Genomic DNA, 19521 nt, shown 5'->3' on the forward strand with positions numbered 1-19521 from the left:
TTATGAATTTTGGGGATAGAGTATTTGGAGCACATAAGTTTAATACTGATAGTGATTTGTTCTCTATGTATGTCTTCATTTTAGGATGTAGTTTCCTTGTTTATCTCTTTTATTATTGTGAATATTTATTTTTGCTATGTCTGTTAACATCTCTACAATTCTTATATTTTAAAAATTAATATGATGTATAATAAACTTTTCCCCATACTCCATTATTTTAGTTTTTGTTATGGCTGCTTTTTAGTTGTATTTCTTATAAGCAACCAATTGGGAAGTTCTAAATTTTTATACCATTCCTTATTGTTTTTCATTTTATTTAATTGTTCAGTTCATTCACATTTATAGTTGAGAGTTAGTTTTATCTTTTCCTCTATTTTTAATGATTTTCCAAATTAACATTTTTCTTCCTCTGTTAAGACAGTATTTTTTATCACTTCAGTTACTTTAGTTTAAATTACTTAAAAGTGACCCTATTCCAATATGCTGTCTTTTAAAACTTCTACCCCTCTCAATTTATTACTCTTTCCCTTAGATTTGGAGATGTGTTTTATCTATTCATTTTATTTTCCTTGTTTACTTACCATTTGACCCACTATTTTGGTTGTGCCTTGTTTTTAGAAATACCAGTTTCAATATGTGATAGAAGAATTGCCCTATGACAAAACTTTATCTATGTCCCTAATTATGCTACTGATTACTACCCTTTGCTCTCTTCCTGATCATTTTTTAATAAATTATCAATCTTCTTCTAATGTAATGGAAAAAAAGTGATGTCCAGGTAAATAAACAAGGTAAGAAAAGTGGCCAGTGTTATCTTTTTTAGGTTTTCATTTTTCAATTGAAATCCTTGAGGTCCTTCCTCTCTGGATAGACACTTCTTTTAAAATAGTTAATTACTGGTTATGGATACATACCTCCCAGAGGCCTGATCAGAATAAATAAAATGCCCTTTCTTCATGTCAGCCAACTAAGTGATACTCATCACTGATACATCATTGGAAATGAATGGACTTCCTGGTTAAGATGGCTGCAGAGTAGAAGCAGGGTGACTTTCTCTCCTTACCAACTGATATACCATGCCTCCAAAGGACAAAAAAATAAATCCAGATGAAAGAAGTGACCCCACTATAGGGCGCAGTATCAAAGGTACGTGGGATTTGGGCTCTTCCATCCTATAAGGGGGGGGGGGAATAGCTCCCATCAAAACACTAGTGGATAAACCTTTCCACACCCTACCCAGAATAGCAGCCAGAGGCTGCTCTCCAGAGTTAGAGTGAGCTGGGGCTCAAAACCTAGTTCCTTGGTAGCTACCTGACACCACTAAGAGCTTGCCCCCAAGAGCAGCAAGACTTGAGACCCCAAGAGGATGGAGAACTCAGACCTTGGACACAGGAGTGAGGCTGAGAGAGGCACCAGCAGTACGCAGCTCACTCAGACTCAAGCGGAAACCTCAGGGAAAGGAGCAAGCGTAGGCCAAGTTCCAGGCTCTGGGCAGTCAGCTAAGACCACAGGCTCTTGACCTTGAAAATAGCTAGACCAGAGACCCCAGGAGTCTGGAAATCTCAGACCTTGGGCTCAGAATACGGCTGAGAGAGAAGAAGCAGTGCTCTCAGATTCAGGGGAAAACCTCAGGTAGAGGAGCAAGCTTTGGCCAAGTTCCAGGCTCTGGGCAGCCAGCTAGGACCATGGGGGCTTGACCCAGAAAACAGCTAGACCAGAGACCCCAGGAGGGTCCCCAGAGAAGCCAAGAGACTCACAAAGTAGCCTCAGGCAAAAACTGCTCCCTAACTCCATACAAAGAAAATCAGATTGCCTTACTCAGACTTCTGGCAGATAAAGCATAATAATGCCAAGCAAGGCCCAAGAAATAAACAAGAAACTAAGAAAAAAGCTAATACTTGATAACTTCTGCACAGAAAATTCCCAGAAAACAGAAGAGGACAAACAGTTAAAGACATTCAGACCTTCCCAAAAAAATGAAAATGGGTCACAAGATCTTGAAGAGCTCAAATCTGAGATCATGAGAAAGATGGAAGAGATCTGGCAAGAAAATAACAGTTTAAAAGGCAGAATTTCACAATTGGAAAGTGAGGCTCTGAAATCAAATGAATTGATAAGCAAATTGAAGACCAGAAATGACCACCTGGAAGACTTGAAGAGCCAGATAGACCAGATTGAAAAGGAAAACCAAAAGATTATAGCTGAAAACTAGTCTCTAAAGGCTAGAATTGGGCAATTAGAAGCCAATGATCTCACAAGACAACAAGAATTAATGAAGCAAAGTCAAAAGACTGACAAAATAGAAGGAAACATGAAATATCTCAATGAGAAGTTAATAGCTCAAGAAAACAGATCTAGAAGAGACAACTTGAGAATTATTGATCTTCTGGAAAAATCACAGAAAAATAGAAACCTAGATAGTGTATTACAAGAAATTATCCAAGAAAACTGCCCCAATGTTCTCTAACAAGAGGGCAAAATAGACATTGAAAGGATCCATTGATCACCCTCTACACTAAATCCTCAGAAGACAACACCTAGGAATGTAATAGCCAAATTCAAAAGGTTCCAAGTTAAGGAGAAAATATTACTAGAAGCCAGAAAGAGACAATTCAGATATCAAGCAACACCAATCAGGATTACACAGGATCTGGCAGACTCCACACTACAAGATCTCAAGACTGGGAACATGATATTCAAAAAAGAAAGAGAACTGGGTCTACAACCAAGGATCACCTACCTATCAAAACTGACTACATTCTTCCAGGTGAAAGTATGGGCATTCAAGAAGATAGAAGATTTGCAAGTATTTGCACAGAAAAGACCAGGACTAAATGGAAAGTTTGATATTCAACCACAAAAACCAAGAGAAAAATGAAAATGTACATAAGAAAGAATGGGGAAAGAATGAAAATTCTTATCTTTAAATTGCCTTCTTCAGGGGCTTCAATAAGATCAATTTATTTGTATTTCTATATGTAGAAATATTACATGTAATTCTAAAAAATTGTACTCACTATTATAGTAATTAGAGGAATTATTGATAAGGAGAGGTTGGAGTACTAAATGGTCTAAGATGATATGGGGGGGGAAAAGTGTGTGTGTGTGTGAATAGAAGATGGCACCAAGAGTAACTTGAAGGAATAAGAAAAATAGGATAATCTATACCACACAAAGAGGGCATGGGAAGGGGGAAGGGAAAATACTATTATAAGAATTAGAGTAAGAGAGTATAAAAGAAAATACTTAAACCTTGCTCTCAGCAGAATTAGTTCTGAGAGGGAAGAGTAGCTAGAGTCATTAGGATATTAAATTCTATCTAACCCTACACAGGGATAAAGTCAGAATGGATAAACCAAGGGGGTTTATGGGGTAAGGAGTTCTTAAAGGGAGGGGAAGAGAGGGAGAAGGGAACTCATTAGACTTTAAAAAATAATAAGAGGGGAAAGGAGGGGGTGGAAAGGGTTGTAAATCAAGGGAGGGGACAAGGCAGATTGATTTAAAACAAACCACTGGTTTAAAAGGAAATATGGTAAGAAGATGATAGAACTAGGAAAGGATACCAAAATGTTAGGGAATACACACCTAAAAATTATAATGATTGAAGTGAATGGAATGAACTCACTTAAAAAAGAGAAGAAAATAGTAGCGTGGATTAGAATTCAAAATCCTACCATATGTTGTCTACAAGAAACACACGAGGCAGGTGGACATACACAGGGTTAAGGTCAATGGCTAGAGTAAGATCTATGGGCTTCAACTGAGAAAAAGAAGGCAGGAGTGGCAATCATGATTTCTGATAAAGTCAAAGTAAAAATAGACTTGATTAAAAGAGATAGGGAAAGTAATTATATCCTGATAAAAGGCAGTATAGATAATGAGTAAATAACTGTACTCAACATGTACTCACCAAATGGTATAGCATCCAAATTTCTAAAGGAGAAATGGCAGAGCTCAAAGAGGAAATGGATAGTAAAACTATGGGAGATCTGAATATTCCTCTATCAGATCTAGATAAATCAAACCAAAAAATAAATAAGAAAGAGATAAGAGAGGTGAATGAAATCCCAGAAAAATTAGATTTAATAGATATGTGGGAAAAAGTAAATAGGGACAAAAAGGAATACACCTTCTTTTCAGCTGCACATGGTACATTCACAAAGATTGACCATGTACTAGGGCATAGAAACATGGCAAACAAATTCAAAAGAGTAGAAATAATAAATGTAACCTTTTCAGATCATAATGCAATAAAAATAATAATCAGTAAGGGCAAATGGACAGGCAAACCAAAAACTAATTGGAAATTAAATATGATTCTCCAAAATCAGATAGTTAAACAACAAATCATAAAAACAATTAATAATTTCATTGAAGGGGATGACAATGATGAGACATCCTAATAAAATCTGTGGGATGCAGATAAAGCAGTACATAGGGTAAAATTTATATCATTGAGTGAATATAATAACAATTAGAGAAGACAAAGATCAATAAACGGGTCATGCAATTCAAAAAACTAGAAAGGGAACAAATTAAAAATCCCCAGCTAAAAACTAAGTTAGACATTATAAAAATGAAAGGAGAAATCAATAAAATTGAAAGTAAAAGAACTATTCAATTAATAAATAAGACTAAAAGCTGGTACTTTGAAAAACAAATAAAACTGACAAAGTACTGGTCAATCTAATAAAAAAAAGGAAAGAAGAAAACCAAATTGACAGTATCAAAGATGAAAAGGGAGACCTCACCTCTAATGAAGGGGAAATTAAGGCAATCATTAAAAACTATTTTGCCCAATTATATGGCAATAAATAAAACAATCTAGCAGATATGGATGAATACTTACATAAATATAAATTGCGTAGATTAACAGCAGAAGAAATAGAATACCTAAATAATCCCATATCAGAAAAAGAAATTGAACAAGCCATCAAAGAACTCCCTAGGAAAAAATTGCCAGGGCCTGATGGATTCACAAGTGAATTCTATCAGACATTCAAAGAGCAACTAATCCTAATACTATACAAATTATTTGATATGATAAGCAAAGAAGGAGTCCTACCAAATTCCTTTTATGACACAAATATGGTACTGATTCCAAAGCCAGGTAGATCAAAAACAGAGAAAGAAAACTACAGACCAATCTCCCTAATGAACATAGATGCAAAAATCTTAAATAAAATACTAGCAAAGAGACTCCAGCAAGTAATTAAGAAGATCATCCACCATGATCAGGTGGGATTTATACCAGGAATGCAAGGATGGTTCAACATTAAGAAAACCATCCACATAATTGACCATATCAATAGTCTAACCAACAAAAATCACATGATTATCTCAATAGATGCTGAAAAAGCCTTTGACAAAATACAGCATCCATTCCTATTGAAAACACTGAAAAGTATAGGAATAGAAGGACCCTTCCTAAAAATAATAAACAGCATATACCTAAAACCATCAACAAGCATCATATGTAATGGGGATAAATTAGAAGCCTTCCCAATAAGATCAGGAGTGAAACAAGGATGCCCATTATCACCTCTATTATTCAACATAGTACTAGAAACACTGGCAGTAGCAATAAGAGAAGAAAAAGAAATGGAAGGTATTAAAATAGGTAATGAGGAGACCAAGCTATCACTCTTTGCAAATGATATGATGGTCTACTTAAAAAATCCCAGATTCAATTAAAAAGTTAGTGGAAATAATCAACAACTTTAGCAAAGTTACAGAATACAAAATAAAAGCACACAAATCATCAGCATTTATATATATATTTCCAACACATCACAGCAGGAAGAGTTAGAAAGAGAAATTCCATTTAAAATCACCCTAGACAATATAAAATACTTAGGAATCTATCTGCCAAGACAAACACCTGAATTATACGAACATAACTACAAAATCGTTTCCACACAATTAAAACAAGATCTAAACAATTTGAAAAACATTGAGTGCTCATGGGTAGACTGAGCTAACATAATACAAATGACCATCCTAACCAAATTAATTTACCTATTTAGTGCTATACCTATCAAACAACAAAAATCTTTTTTACTGAATTAGGAAAAACCATAACTAAGTTCATTTGGAAGAACAAAAGATCAAGAATATCAAGGGAAATAATGAAAAAAAAGTATGAAGGAAGGTGGCCTAGCAGTACCAGGTCTTAAACTGTACTTCAAAGCAATAGTTGTAAAAACAATATGGTCCTGGAAAAGAGACAGAAAGGAAGATCAGTGGAATAGTCTAGGGGTAAAAGACCTTAGCAAGACAGTTTTCAATAAATCTAAAGGACCCAGTTTTTGGGACAAAGAACCTGGTATTTGACAAAAACTTTTGGGAAAATTGGAAAACAAATGGGAGAGATTGGGCCTAGATCAATATCTCACACTCTATACCAAGATAAACTTAGAATGAGTGAATGACTTGAATAAAAAAAGAAGGAAACTATAGGTAAATTGGGTGAGCACAGAATAGTATACTTGTCAGATCTATTGGAAGGGAAAGATTTTAAAACCAAGCAAGAGTTAGAAAAAAAAATCACAAAATGTAAAATAAATAATTTTGACTACATTAAGCTAAAAATTTTTTGTACAGACAAAACCAATACTAGCAAAATTAGAAAAGAAACAACAAATTGAAAAAAAATCTTTAAAACAAAAAACTGAAATATACAAGGAACTAAATCAATTGTATAAAAAATCAAGCCATCACCTGATTGATAAATGGGCAAGAGACATGAATAGGCAATTCTCAGATAAAGAAATCAAAGCTATCAATAAGCACATGAGAAAGTGTTCTAAATCTCTAATAATTAGAGAAATACAAATAAAAGCAACTCTGAATTATCACCTCACACCTATCAGATTGTCTAAAATGACAGCAAGGGAGAGTAATGAATGTTGAAGGGGATGTGGCCAAATTGGGACATTAATGCATTGATGGTGGAGTTGTGAACTGATCCAACCATTCTGGATGGGGAACTATGCTCAAAGGGATTTAAAAGACTACCTTCTTTTTGATACAGCCATAGTACTGCTTGGATTATACTCCAAAGAGGTAATGTACAAAAATATTTATAGCCATGCTCTTTGTGGTTGTAAAAAATTGTAAAATGAGAGAATGTCCTTCAATTGGGGAATGGCTGAACAAATTGTGGTATCTGTTGAAGATGAAATATTATTGTGCTCAAAGGAATAAAGAACTGGAGGAATTCCATGTGAACTTTAATGACCTCCAGGAATTGATGCAGAGTGAAAGGAACAGATCCAGGTGAACACTGTACACAGAAACTGATACCCTGTGATACAACTGAACATAATGGCCTTCTCTACTAGCCGAAATGCAAGGATCCAGAACAAGGCTGAGGGACTTATGAGAAAGAAAACTAGCCACACTCAGAGGAAGAACTGTGGGAGGAGAAACACAAAAGAAAAACAACTGCTTGAACACATCGGCTGTTGGGAATATTATTAGGGATGTAGACACTAAATGATAAATCTAGTCTAATTATCAATAATATGGAATTAGGTCTTGATCAATGACACATGTAAAACCCCCTGGAATTGTGCATCAGCTAAGGGGTGATAGGGTGGTTTGGGGGAGAGGGAAAGAACATGAAATATGTAACTAGGAGAAAATATTCAAAATAAAATTCAAAATAAAATAAAATAAAATTTGAAATGAAGACAAAAAATATTACATCATCCTCAGATGATTACAAAAATTATCCTATGTTTTAAGATTACTCTTTGGAGCAGATCAATTACCTTTTAGAACAGGTATTGAAACTATCTGGCTTTATCATACAAAATGGAATGACCATTTAGAATGTCTTTGTGCTATGATATTATACAGATAGACTCTTCTTGTACTATCTATGGGGGTGTAAGAGAGAAATTTTAGGTATTTTATAGATATATATTTAAAACGTGGCCTCCAGGAATCAACAATTCAGGTTGATTCCGTAATTAAATCAGACCCAAGTCCACATGGGTTGAGGCAAGTTTATTTACAATCAGGAAGGTAAAAGTATAGGAATAAAGAAAAAGGGAGACTAGTCCAGGCCTGGTCAGGCCTGGATGAGGGAGAAGGTTAAAAGGCTAAATAAATGAAGCTGCAAGCCACAAGGCCCAGCAACCAGATAGGCAGAGTTTGGAAGCGGCCTAGGTAGGCCAAGGAAGTTAGCCTAACTTACCCACGTGACAATACAGAGTGTAAGCTGTCTGTGGTCTCAGGAGATCCTTCAGCACCAAGTTCAAGGCAGGAACTGCCTCCACAGGAAGTAACCAACATACTTAAAGAGATAGTGCCTTTCGTCACTTCCCATGGGTCCACCTCTAATTCAAATGGACAAATGGCAGTCTCTACATTGATTTGGACTGCCCAAAGGGCCGTCCCTTATTCTTGATTTGTTACTTATTGTCACGTGTGGGTAACTCGTCTCCCCTCCCCACTAAGGAAGGTGAGGAATTACATCATTTCTACTGCGAGGATGAGTAGATTTTTGACTATGAATGGCTAGAGTTAATTCCATTTACACAGGGGAGAAGGGATATCTTTTCTCTTAATTAATCTTCCTAGTTCAGCTGCTAAATTTCCCAATAAAGGTAGGAATATTAGTCTTTGATAAGTATTCCTCTAAACTTAAACCATTTGCCCTAGCACCTTCTTCATAGTTTTAGATCTTTGTGAGCTTATAATGGGGACATGAAAGGATATCAATACTATTCCAGATTTCAAGGAGATCTGAGTAAAGGTTGATATGGAACTTTTTTTTAAACATTTATTAATATTCACTTTTAACCTGTTTACATACTTTATGCCCCTACTTTCCCCTTCACCCCCCTCCCCCCCCCCCCACCTAGGGCCAATGCACATTTCCACTGGTTGTAACATGTGTCCTTGTTCAGGGCCTATTTTCATATTGTTGTTAGTTGCATTGGTGTGGTCATTTCGAGTCTACATCCCCAATCACATCCGCCTCAGCCCATGCATTCAAGCAATTGTTTATCTTCTATGTTTCCTCTCCTGCAGATCTTCTCTGAATATGGGTAGTGTTCTTTACCATAAATCCCTCAGAGCTGTCTTGTGTCATTGCATTGCTGCTAGTACAGAAGCCCATTACATAACTTTGTTTTTTAAATTAAATTTCATCTTTATTTTTTACAGTCACAAATTTACACAGAGATTTTCCAAGATTGGATGAATTATGTGGTCTCCCTCCTTTCTTTCCTCCCCAATCCTGGAATTAAGAAGTAATTCCACTGGGATATATCTGTATTATATCTTAAAATATATTTCCATATTACTCATTTTTGTAAGAGTAATCTTATAAAACAAAAACCCCAAAACATTTATCAAAATAAACAAGCAATAAATCGTGTTTTCATTTGCATTTATATTCCAACAGTTTTTTCGCTGGAGGTGGGATAGCATTCTTTTTCATAAGTCCCTCAGAATTGTTCTAGATAATGAGTCAGTTACTGTGGATAATGTTCTCTTGGTTCTGCTTATTTCACTCTGCATCAGTTCACATAGGTCGTTCTAGTTCTTTCTGAAATCATCCTGTTCATGATTCCTTATGGCACAATAATATTTCATCACCATCACATACCACAATTTTTTCAACTATTTCCTGATTGAGGGACATCCATTTAGTTTCTAGTTCTTTACCACCACAAAAGCATAGCTATAAATATTTTTCTACAAACAGGTCTTTTCCCATTTTTTTTCTCTTTGGGATACAAAACTAGTATTGGTATTGCTGGATCAAAAGGTATGCATTCTTTTGTAGCCCTTTGGATATAATTCCAAATTGCCCTCCAGAATGGTTGATTCAATTCACAACTCCACCAGCAATGCATTAGTGTCCCAATTTAGCCACATTCCTTTCAACATTTATTATTTTCCTTTATTGTCATATTGGCTAATCTAATAGGTTTAAGGTGGTTCTTTAGAGTTGTTTTAATTTGCATTTCTCTAATCAGGAGGGATTTAGAACATTTTTTCATATGATTATTGATAGCTTTGAATTCTTCATTTGAAAACTACTGATCTTATTGGGAAGACTTCTAACTTGTTTCCACTGAAGATGATAGTTGCTTATGGTTTCAAGTAAATACTCGTTATTTTGAGAAGTGGCCCTTTTATTTCTCTGCTTTCTTGTATTTTCAATAGGAATAGGTGTTGTATTTTGTCAAAGGCATTTTCTATATTTATTGAGAAAATCATGTGATTTCTGCTAGTTTGATTATTGATATGGCCAATTATGTGTGTAGTCTTCCTAATATTAAAAGAACCTTACATTCCTGGTATAAATCCCGGTTGGTCATAGTGAATAATCCTTGTGATGTATTGCTGAGGTCTCTTTGCTATTATTATACTTAAGATTTTTTATCTATGTTCATTAAGAAGATTGGTCTGTAAATTTCTTTCTCTGTTTTTGGTCTTTCTGGGATTAGGTATCAGTACCATATTTGTGTCGTAAAAAGAATTTGGTAAGACTCCTTCTTTGCTTCTTTTGTCAAATAGTTTGTATAATATTAGGACTAATTGTTCATTAAATCTTTGGTGGAATTCACTTATGAATCCATCTGGCCCTGGAGATTTTTCCTGGGGAGTTCCTTAATGGCTTGTTAATTTTCTTTTTCTGAGATGGTATTGTTTAAGTATTCTACTTCCTCTTTTGTTAATCTAGGCATTTATATTTTTATAAATATTCATTCATTTCTCCTAGATTGTCAGATTTATTTTCATGTAAATGGGCAAAATAGCTCCTAATGATTGCCTTAATTTCTTCCTCATTAGATGAGAAATCACCTTTTTCACTTTTGATATTGGCTATTTGATTCTAATCTTTCTTTTCTTATTATCAAATTAACCAATGCTTTATCTATTTTATTTGCTTTGCCCCCCAATAGAATCAGATCCTAGTCTTATTTATTAGTTCACTAGTTCTTTTACTTTCAATTTTATTAATTTAATTTTTGATTTTTAGGATTTCCATTTTAGTCTTTAACTGGGGATTTAAATTTTTTTCTAGTTTTTTTAGTTCCATGCCCAATTCTGCTTTTCCCTCTATTTTGTTGATATAAGCACTCAGAGATATAAATTTTCCTTTGACCATTGCTTTGACTGCATCCCATAAATTTTGACATGTCCCCTCATTGTCATTCTTGTCAGTGAATTCAGTGATTATTGATATGATTTGTTCTTTGACCCACTGGTTTTGAAGAATTAGATTATTAGTTTCCAATTATAATTTTTATTGCAGTAGAATCTGAAAAAAGTTCTATTTATTATTTCTGCTTTTCTGCATTTGGTTGTAATGTTTTTGTGCCATAGCACATAGTCAATCTTTGTATATGTATCATGTGCTGCTGAAAAGAAGGTATATTACTTTTTATCCCTAATCACTTTTCTCTAGATATCTATTAATTCTGACTTTTTAAAAATTACATTCATTTCCTTTAGTTCTTTTTAATTTATTTTTTGGTTAGATTTATCTAGTTCTGAAAGGGGAAGGTTGAGGTCCCCCACTAATATAGTTTTACTATCTGTTTCCTCCTTTAGCTTCTTTATTTTCTCCTTTAAAAATCTGGATGCTAGACCATTTGGTTCATATAAATTGAGTACTTATAGTTCTTCATTATGCTGCCTTTTATCAAGATTTAATTACCTTCCTTATCTGTTTTAATCAAATCTTTTTTACTTTAGCTTTATCTGAGATAATGATTGCCAATCCAGCCCTCTTTGTCTCAATTGAAGCCCAATAGATTCTGTTCTAGCCTCTTCCCTTTGTTCTGTGTATGTCTGTTTGCCTCAAGTGTGTTTCTTGTAATCAACATATTCTGTTTTTTAATCCATTCTGCTAACTGCTTCTATTTTATGTGTAAGTTCATCCCATTTACATTCACAGTCATGATTACCATCTGTGTATTCCCCTCCATTTTGAATTCCTCTTTTAATCCTACCCTTTCTCCTTTCACTCTTTCCCTTAACACAGGTATTTATTTTTTAATCATTCCCCTCTACTTAATACTCTTCTTCTTTCCACCACCACCATTATTATTCTCCTCTTACTTCTCTATAGTCTTTTGATCACCCCCTCAGCTTCTCCTTGCCTTATATTAGTCCCCTTCTCACCACACTCTCTCTCTTATTCCCCTTCTCTTTCTCTATATGGTAAAATAGGATTTTGTACCCCACTGAATCTGGCTATTCTTCCCTCTCTGGGCCAATTCCAATGAGATTAAGGCTTAAGTATTTTCCCTCACTGCCCTCTTCCTCCCTTCCATTTTAAGTTTTCTACCCCTGACCCCATTCCTGTGCTTCTTTATGTGATATAATTTACCCCATTTTACTTCTCTCTTCCCATTTCCTTTTCACCCCTATTTTTTGACATATCATTCTCATGTACACACCTATGTATACTGCTTCTAACTACTCTAATAATGTTAAGTATTTTAAAGAGTTTTTGATATCATTTTCCTTATTAGATTATAAACAATTTGACCTTATTGAAGCCCTTAATTTTTTTCTCTTTTGTATTTACCTTTTTTTGCTTCTTCTAAATTTTGTATTTGGATATCAAAATTTCTGTTCAGGTATGGTCTTTCCTTCAGGAATGCTTGGAAATCTATTTTATTAAACGAAAATATTCCCTCTTGAAAGAATATTGTCAGTTTTGCTGTGTAGATAATTCTTGGTTGTAATCCCAGTTCCCTTGCCTTCCAGAATACCATATTCCAAGTCTTCTGGTCTTTCAATGTGGAAACTTCTAGATTCTGTGTAATCCTGACTGAGGCTCCATGATATCTGAAAACTACTTGATGTATTTTCTCTTTGTCTGTAAGTTCTTGAACTTGGCATAATTCCTGGGAGTTGTCATTTTGGGATTCAATTTTACCCTCTATTCAATAATATAAGGGGAATTTTCTTGGATAATTTCTTGTAGTATGATGTCTAGGTTTTTTTGTTTGTTCATGATTTCTTTGGTAGTCCAATAATTCTTATATGATCTTTCCTAGATGTATTTTCTTGGTCAGTTGTTGTTTTATGAGAAATTTTATATTTTCTTCTATTTTTTCATTCTTTTGATTTTCTCTTATTATTTCTTAATGTCTCATGAAGTCATTAGCTTCTCTTTGTATAATTCTAATTTTTAAAGACTGAATTTCTTCAATGACCTTTTGATCCCCCTTTTCCATTTGGTCCATTATTCCTTTCATGGTACTCTTTTCTTTGTTGAATTTTTTCGCCTCTTTTTCAATTTGACCAGTTTTGTCTTTTAAAATATTATTTTCTTTTCTCCATTTTTCTTCAATCTCTGTTATTTGACTTTTGAATTCCTTTTTGAGTTCTTCCAAAGTGTGAGACCAATTCATATTTTTTTGAAGTTTTGCTTATAGTTGCTTATATTCCATCATCCTCTGCTTGTTTTTGCTCTTTTTCCATGTAGAAGCATTCAACCTACTCTTTTCTTTTTTCCACATAGAAATTTTCCAGAGTCATGGGCTTTTTATGTTGTTTATTCATTTTCACAATCTTTTTTTTTTTTTTTTGCCTGTGGGCTATAAGCTATTTGCCAATGATTTGCTCTCCTCTGCTGGTTTACAGGATTAGATCTGCTGAACTAATGAGCCTTGGAGCTTTTGTTCTTCCCTTCCACCTGATGCCTGGGCATGGGATTTCAAGAGGTGGGTATGAGTTGGTGTAGTTGCTATCCCATGATCCTAAATTTATGTGTTCTAAAATCATAGAACCTAGATAATCAAGTGGGGTGGTTGTCCATCACTCATCAATGTGCAGGTTTGCTTCTGGTTCCCTCTTGTCCCTTGAAAATCAACTCTCTCTACCTACCTATCACATTGTCTTCAGTGGAAGACACCTGTGACTCCATCTTGCTGTTGGGTTTGGATTCCTATCTTTTAGAAGCACTTTGTAAAAATTGATATGGAAGGATAGTCAGAGCAATTTTGGTTTTTGCCGTCAATAAGACACTGTCTTGACTCTGCACCCTCGATAGGGAGCTTTAAACTTTGCAAATTGCAGTTGAAATCAAAATTGGAATTGAGCTTATAGCAGTGAAACTGACATGTTAATGAGCTGTGAAGTATTAAAATTCTCCTGTTTAATTCATGTTGCATTGTAAATACATTTCGTAGGTGAGGTGATGAGTTAAAATAGATTATAGGCCCACCATTTAACACTAAAAATAGAAGAAAAGATTTAAGTAGAGACAGTATGGTGTATATCAGTGGTTCCCAAACTTTTTTGTCCTACCGCCCCCTTTCCAGAAAAAAATATTACTTAGTGCCCACTGGAAATTATGAAACTATTTATTAAACTCAGAATAGAATGTAATACAAAAAAATGTAGCCATCACATCCCCCCCGGATTGCTGCAGCACCCACTAGGGGATAGTAGTATCCACTTTGGGAATCACTGGTGTATATGAACAGTGTGCTTTAGGAAAACCCAAGTTGAAATCCCATCTTTAATACTTGTTTCATAATACTTGAAAAATTGTGTAAACAGTCTGTATGTATCACTAGCTATACTCCCTAGACCCTTTATCTTAAGTCTTAGTGGGGTTGATACTGATTAAATCACTATATCTAATAACTAAATCTATCCTGTCCTGCCTCTGAGATTTTCCTGGACCTGTGTGGGAGTCTTTTACCCCTGCATAGGGGATAGATGAAGCCCTCCCATTGGGCTGCTGGGTGGAGGGGTGGGTGAAGTGAGGAATGTCCTTAGCACACATAGACAGAAGGAAAGGAGTGGCCCAAGCACTCCTCTCCCCTCCATCTCTGGCATCTGTGAGTCACCCACCTTACCCACTGTGGGCTCCCATTAGGCTACTGGGCAGAGGAACAGGTGATGTGAAAAAATGTCATCAGACATGGTATAGAGGGGGAAGGGAGCACCTCTGTTTGAGTCCCTCAGCCTTTCTAGTAATGAACTGTGCTGGGCAACAGTGCTGTGTGCCCACAGAGAGCTCTCTGTGTGCCCTCTTTGGCACCTGTGCCATAGGTTTGCCATCACAGGCTTTGGAGTAAAAGGACTTAGGTTCAAATCTTGATTTTAATGCTTCTTACTAGTGTGACTTTAGGCAAGTCACTTAACTTCATTAAGCCTTAGTTTTTTATTTCTAAAATAAAGCGGTTTGACAAATAGATTTGAGACATGTTACAATTTTACATCTTTTGTTCCTGTCAGAGGATGTATATTTAGCAGAAAGATCAGAGGTAGGAATGAACCTTTTTCATTTATTTGATGAACATTCATCAAAAATAAAATTTTAATTTTTGTCCCCAGTTAATATAAATAGAAAATAATTGACTTTATACTATCTCTCAAAAGTAAAAAAAAGTGAGTGATGGTTATGATTCTTCCTTTGTATGAACTTCATTTTCCCTAGTTAAAATCACACTCCTCAGTTAAAGTACTTAAACCTCAAAATGCTTATTGCCCAGAGAGCAATTTTCCATTCAAAATAAACAATTTTAGTTAATTGATGGTGGAGATGATTTGCACATGTTAGATACATTTATTTTTGTTGGTAACAGGTTGGAGACTCTCAAATCAGACAGTGTCAAAGCCTTTGCAGGTGACATGATAATCACAGCCCTGTTAAAAGATGACCTCATATAGTTTGCTTCTCTATAATTTGGCCCCAGTCACTGCCATCCAGATTCAGGCTGTCAGAGACCTCACTATGAGAACATCAAGGTTCTTATATCTTGAATGTTAGCAGTTCCCATCTTCTCTGTCAGTCTCCTTCATTACATCAAGGAGACCAAAGGGATACAGTAAGTAGCTCTTTAATCCTGGGCTTTGAGATAGAAAAAGATTAGGGAAGAGATCTTTAAGAATCTCATTTTTTCTTTTCCTCTTCTCCTCTTTTGTTGCTACACAGATATGTCTGTATGTAATGTATACATTATTTTCCTTTTCTAATATGTTTCCTTTTCTTTACATTTTCTACACACACACACACACATATATCTATCTATCTATCTATATATATATAAAATATATATGTTATATGTGATTGTGATAATTAAAAAGAGTATATTATAGGCTCCATTTCTTTTTACTCTCATATTATCTATATCTAGATAATCCATTAAATAATGTACATATAATCTATATGTCTACACATATAGTTCTGCATATTCTCTCCATTACATTTTGTTTTTCTTTATTGTCTCTTTTCCCCTTTTAAAAAATCTTCTATATGTATTTAGGTGTATCTTTAGGTGATTTACCCCTTTATTTCTATAGAGAAATAGTTACTTCTTAGAATCTCTATTTCTCTTCTAGGAAAAAAAGACCTTTTTGACCTCTTTTCACCTAGTAACATTCTCTACTCCTTTGGTTAATATTTAAAATTTTTCTTTGTTTCTTTTTCTTTGTTTTCTTAAACTATTTCCTTTAATTTCTTTGATTTCCTTCTGTGTTTTCATTCCTTTCCCTGATGCCCCCACACTCTTTGTTGTAATACCAGGCAATACTACTATCACTATGCCTATTTTCTTGCATTTTTCTTTTTACTTTGTATTTTCTGTTTATTTTTTTCTTATTCTTATACTTAAATTAAAGGATTGATTCTTCCATAATGGCCTGTATCCCACAACAGTATTTTTCAGTAAATCCAGTCATCAGTATGATTCTTTCCTATTCTAAATTGTGAGTTTATAAACTCAGGGCATATGAGCTATATTCCATTTGACATACCTCCTAAGAGGTTTTATACACAACTTGAAAAATGGAGATATGCTTTTTCAGCATAGACCAATCTGTATTTACTGTTTAGGTAGCATATATAAAGAGAAAATAAAGTGATAACTGCTTTTCCATTTAAAAAATAAGACCAAGAAAAGACAAATAATTAGGGCACAATTACATAGTTTTCAGCAGGGACATGAATAGATTCCTAGTTCTTTTGCTCTTATTATAGTTCTCTTATTCTACTACTCATTGCTAGGTAGTTCAGATTTTCCCAAACTACATATTTCATAAGATCTAACTTACCTGGTAGAAAGATCTTATGCCATCTCTTGATGTCTCATACAGAGAACTATTTTGAATTTCCATTGTATGCATTTCCTAGTTCACTGCATCTGTTTTCTTTGGCTGCATTAATGATTGCTTGGAAAGGAAGTTGGGAGTCTCATATTAACTTGTGTAGCATCTCTTGGGGGTGTTTTACCTATCAAATATACTGATTCTGTTGGAACTTTACTCCCTGAAATATTGCTCTTCCCTGCCACCCATAAAAATATTGAAACTTTAAAGATAATAGTTGTACATGTAATCTTTCATTACCTGTGGATAGCAAACACAGGGTTTCTTTAATGAATAATATAATTTTCAAACACTTGAGTTATATCTTTTCATTCCTTTCTTCTGTAAACTTTTATCCCTTTCTTCACTTTTTTTCTTCCTTTTCATTTCTTTTTTCATTTAGTTAATCCTCTCCTAACTCAATGCCTTTACTACCTCTCATATACATTTCTAAAACTAAAGACTGCTCTAGCTATCATTCTTTGTCTCTTTCCCCATTTTTGGCTAAATGTGTCTCCTTTCCTTTCTTCTCCCTCTGTTTTTATTTTTCAGTAGTTTGGTTTCTGAACTTACTCTTCACAAAGTTATTAGCAATCTTTTAATTGCCAAAAAGAATGGTCTTTTTTCAATCCTCATCTTTTTTGATCTCTCTGCAGCCTCTAACATTGTCAATCACCTATGTGATATTCTCTCTGGGTCTTCAAGTTGATGCTCTCTTTGGGTGATGCTCTCTCAAGCTATCTAATTACTTTTTTATGGTCTAATACTGGGTATTTATCCAAGTCATGCCCTTTAATTTTGGGTTGTCCATAGGTCTCTGTCCTGGGTTCTATTCACCTATCTCTCTGTATTGTATCACTTGGTGATCTGATCTGTTTCCTGGAATTCAGTGGCTATCTGTACATCAATGATTCTTAAATCTGATGATCCAATTCAAACCTTTCCAGCTCTGTAGTCTCCAATTTTAAACTTTGGATTACTAATCTCAAATTAATTGTTCCATTGACATTTTAAACTTGATATGTTCAAAGTTGAACTTAATATTTTTACCCCATAACATTCTTCATAATTTCCATCTTACTGTTGAAAATAATATCTTTCCTGACACCCAGACTGACTGTCTAGGTATCATCCTCAACTCCTTACTCTCATGGCTAATATCTAGTCCATGGCCAAATACTTTACATTTTACATTAATAAAATTTATTGAATAGAACATTTCTCTTCTGACACTGCTAAAATCTTGGTCATCACCTCCTGCCCGAACTATTGCAGTAGCTTTCTAGTTAAGTTTCCATACCTCAAATCTCTTCCCATTTCTGTCTGTTCTCTAGTAAAGCAATCTTCTGAAGTGTAGATCTCACTACGTCATTCCCCTACTCAACAAAATGAAGTGGCTTTCTATCACCAGGGCATTTTTGACTTTTCATAACCTCTCTGATCTCACCTTTCTAATCTTCTTACATCTTATGATGGTTTCCCATGGGCACTGCCTGGTCCAGTGACATTACATTTTTTCTTGTTTCTTGAATAGGATACTCCATCCTCCAACTCTAGGTCTTATCTGGCATTTAGTTTGCTTATTCATGTTTTTTTATAAGATGTTTTCTATTAGATTATGAAACTATTAAAAATATGGATTATATTTTGCCTTTCTTTCCATCCCTAACATGTAGCACATTGAACGGCAAATATTAGGTATTTGAAAATGATTATTGATGGAATAACTAAAGTTAAAAATTAATGTCACAAATTGTATTATTCTAATGACTACCCAGCATGATTAAGAATTTTGAAAAAGCTGTAGGGAAATAGTAACAATATAGTACTATTTCAAGATTTCAGTAGTTTAAATCAGACAAAATCTATGATTATATTAACTATTAACATAGGATTCCATCAATTATCAACATTCTAACAGTTCGAAGAAATGGCACATTAATGTAATATTTGTAGAAATCATACAACTCCATAACTTTTGTTTTTAGGTTGTTCAACTCTTCCCTTTTTAGGCTCTTCAATTCATTGGGGTATCAGATCTACTGACTCCTTCAAGCCAAATGGTATCTAGTGAGGTTATCTTTGGTATGGCATTCTTCTTTCAATGTGCCATTGGTGTTGCAGGGAATTTATTGCTGCTCATACTTTATGGTTATATTGCTTTCAAAAAGCCTAAAGAAAAGAAGCCCATGGATTTGATTCTTGCTCATTTAACTTTGGCCAATATGGCAACACTTTTTACCAGAGGCATCCCAGAAATCATGTTTTGTTTTGGGATGAGAAATATTTTCAATGATTTGGGGTGTAAAGTAGTCATGTACATTTACAGAATTTCCAGGGGACTTTCTGTATGCACAACAAGCCTTCTGAGCATGATCCAGGCCATCATCATCAGTCCCAACAACTCTGTGTGGGCAAGGATCAAAGTCAAAGCCCCCA

General features: G+C 34.7%; 1 protein-coding gene across 1 annotated transcript in view; it reads left to right on the forward strand.

The window, feature by feature from the left end:
* Positions 1-19142: 19142 nt before the first annotated feature.
* Positions 19143-19521, forward strand: part of LOC123244916 (vomeronasal type-1 receptor 2-like) — a 1407-nt gene continuing 1028 nt past the window's right edge. Inside the window, exon 1 of the mRNA XM_044673577.1 lies at positions 19143-19329. Within this exon, the coding sequence (XP_044529512.1) occupies positions 19143-19329 (187 nt within the window). The remainder of the gene's footprint in view (positions 19330-19521) is intronic.

Source organism: Gracilinanus agilis, chromosome 4 (assembly GCF_016433145.1).
Source record: "Gracilinanus agilis isolate LMUSP501 chromosome 4, AgileGrace, whole genome shotgun sequence".
NCBI lineage: Eukaryota > Metazoa > Chordata > Mammalia > Didelphimorphia > Didelphidae > Gracilinanus > Gracilinanus agilis.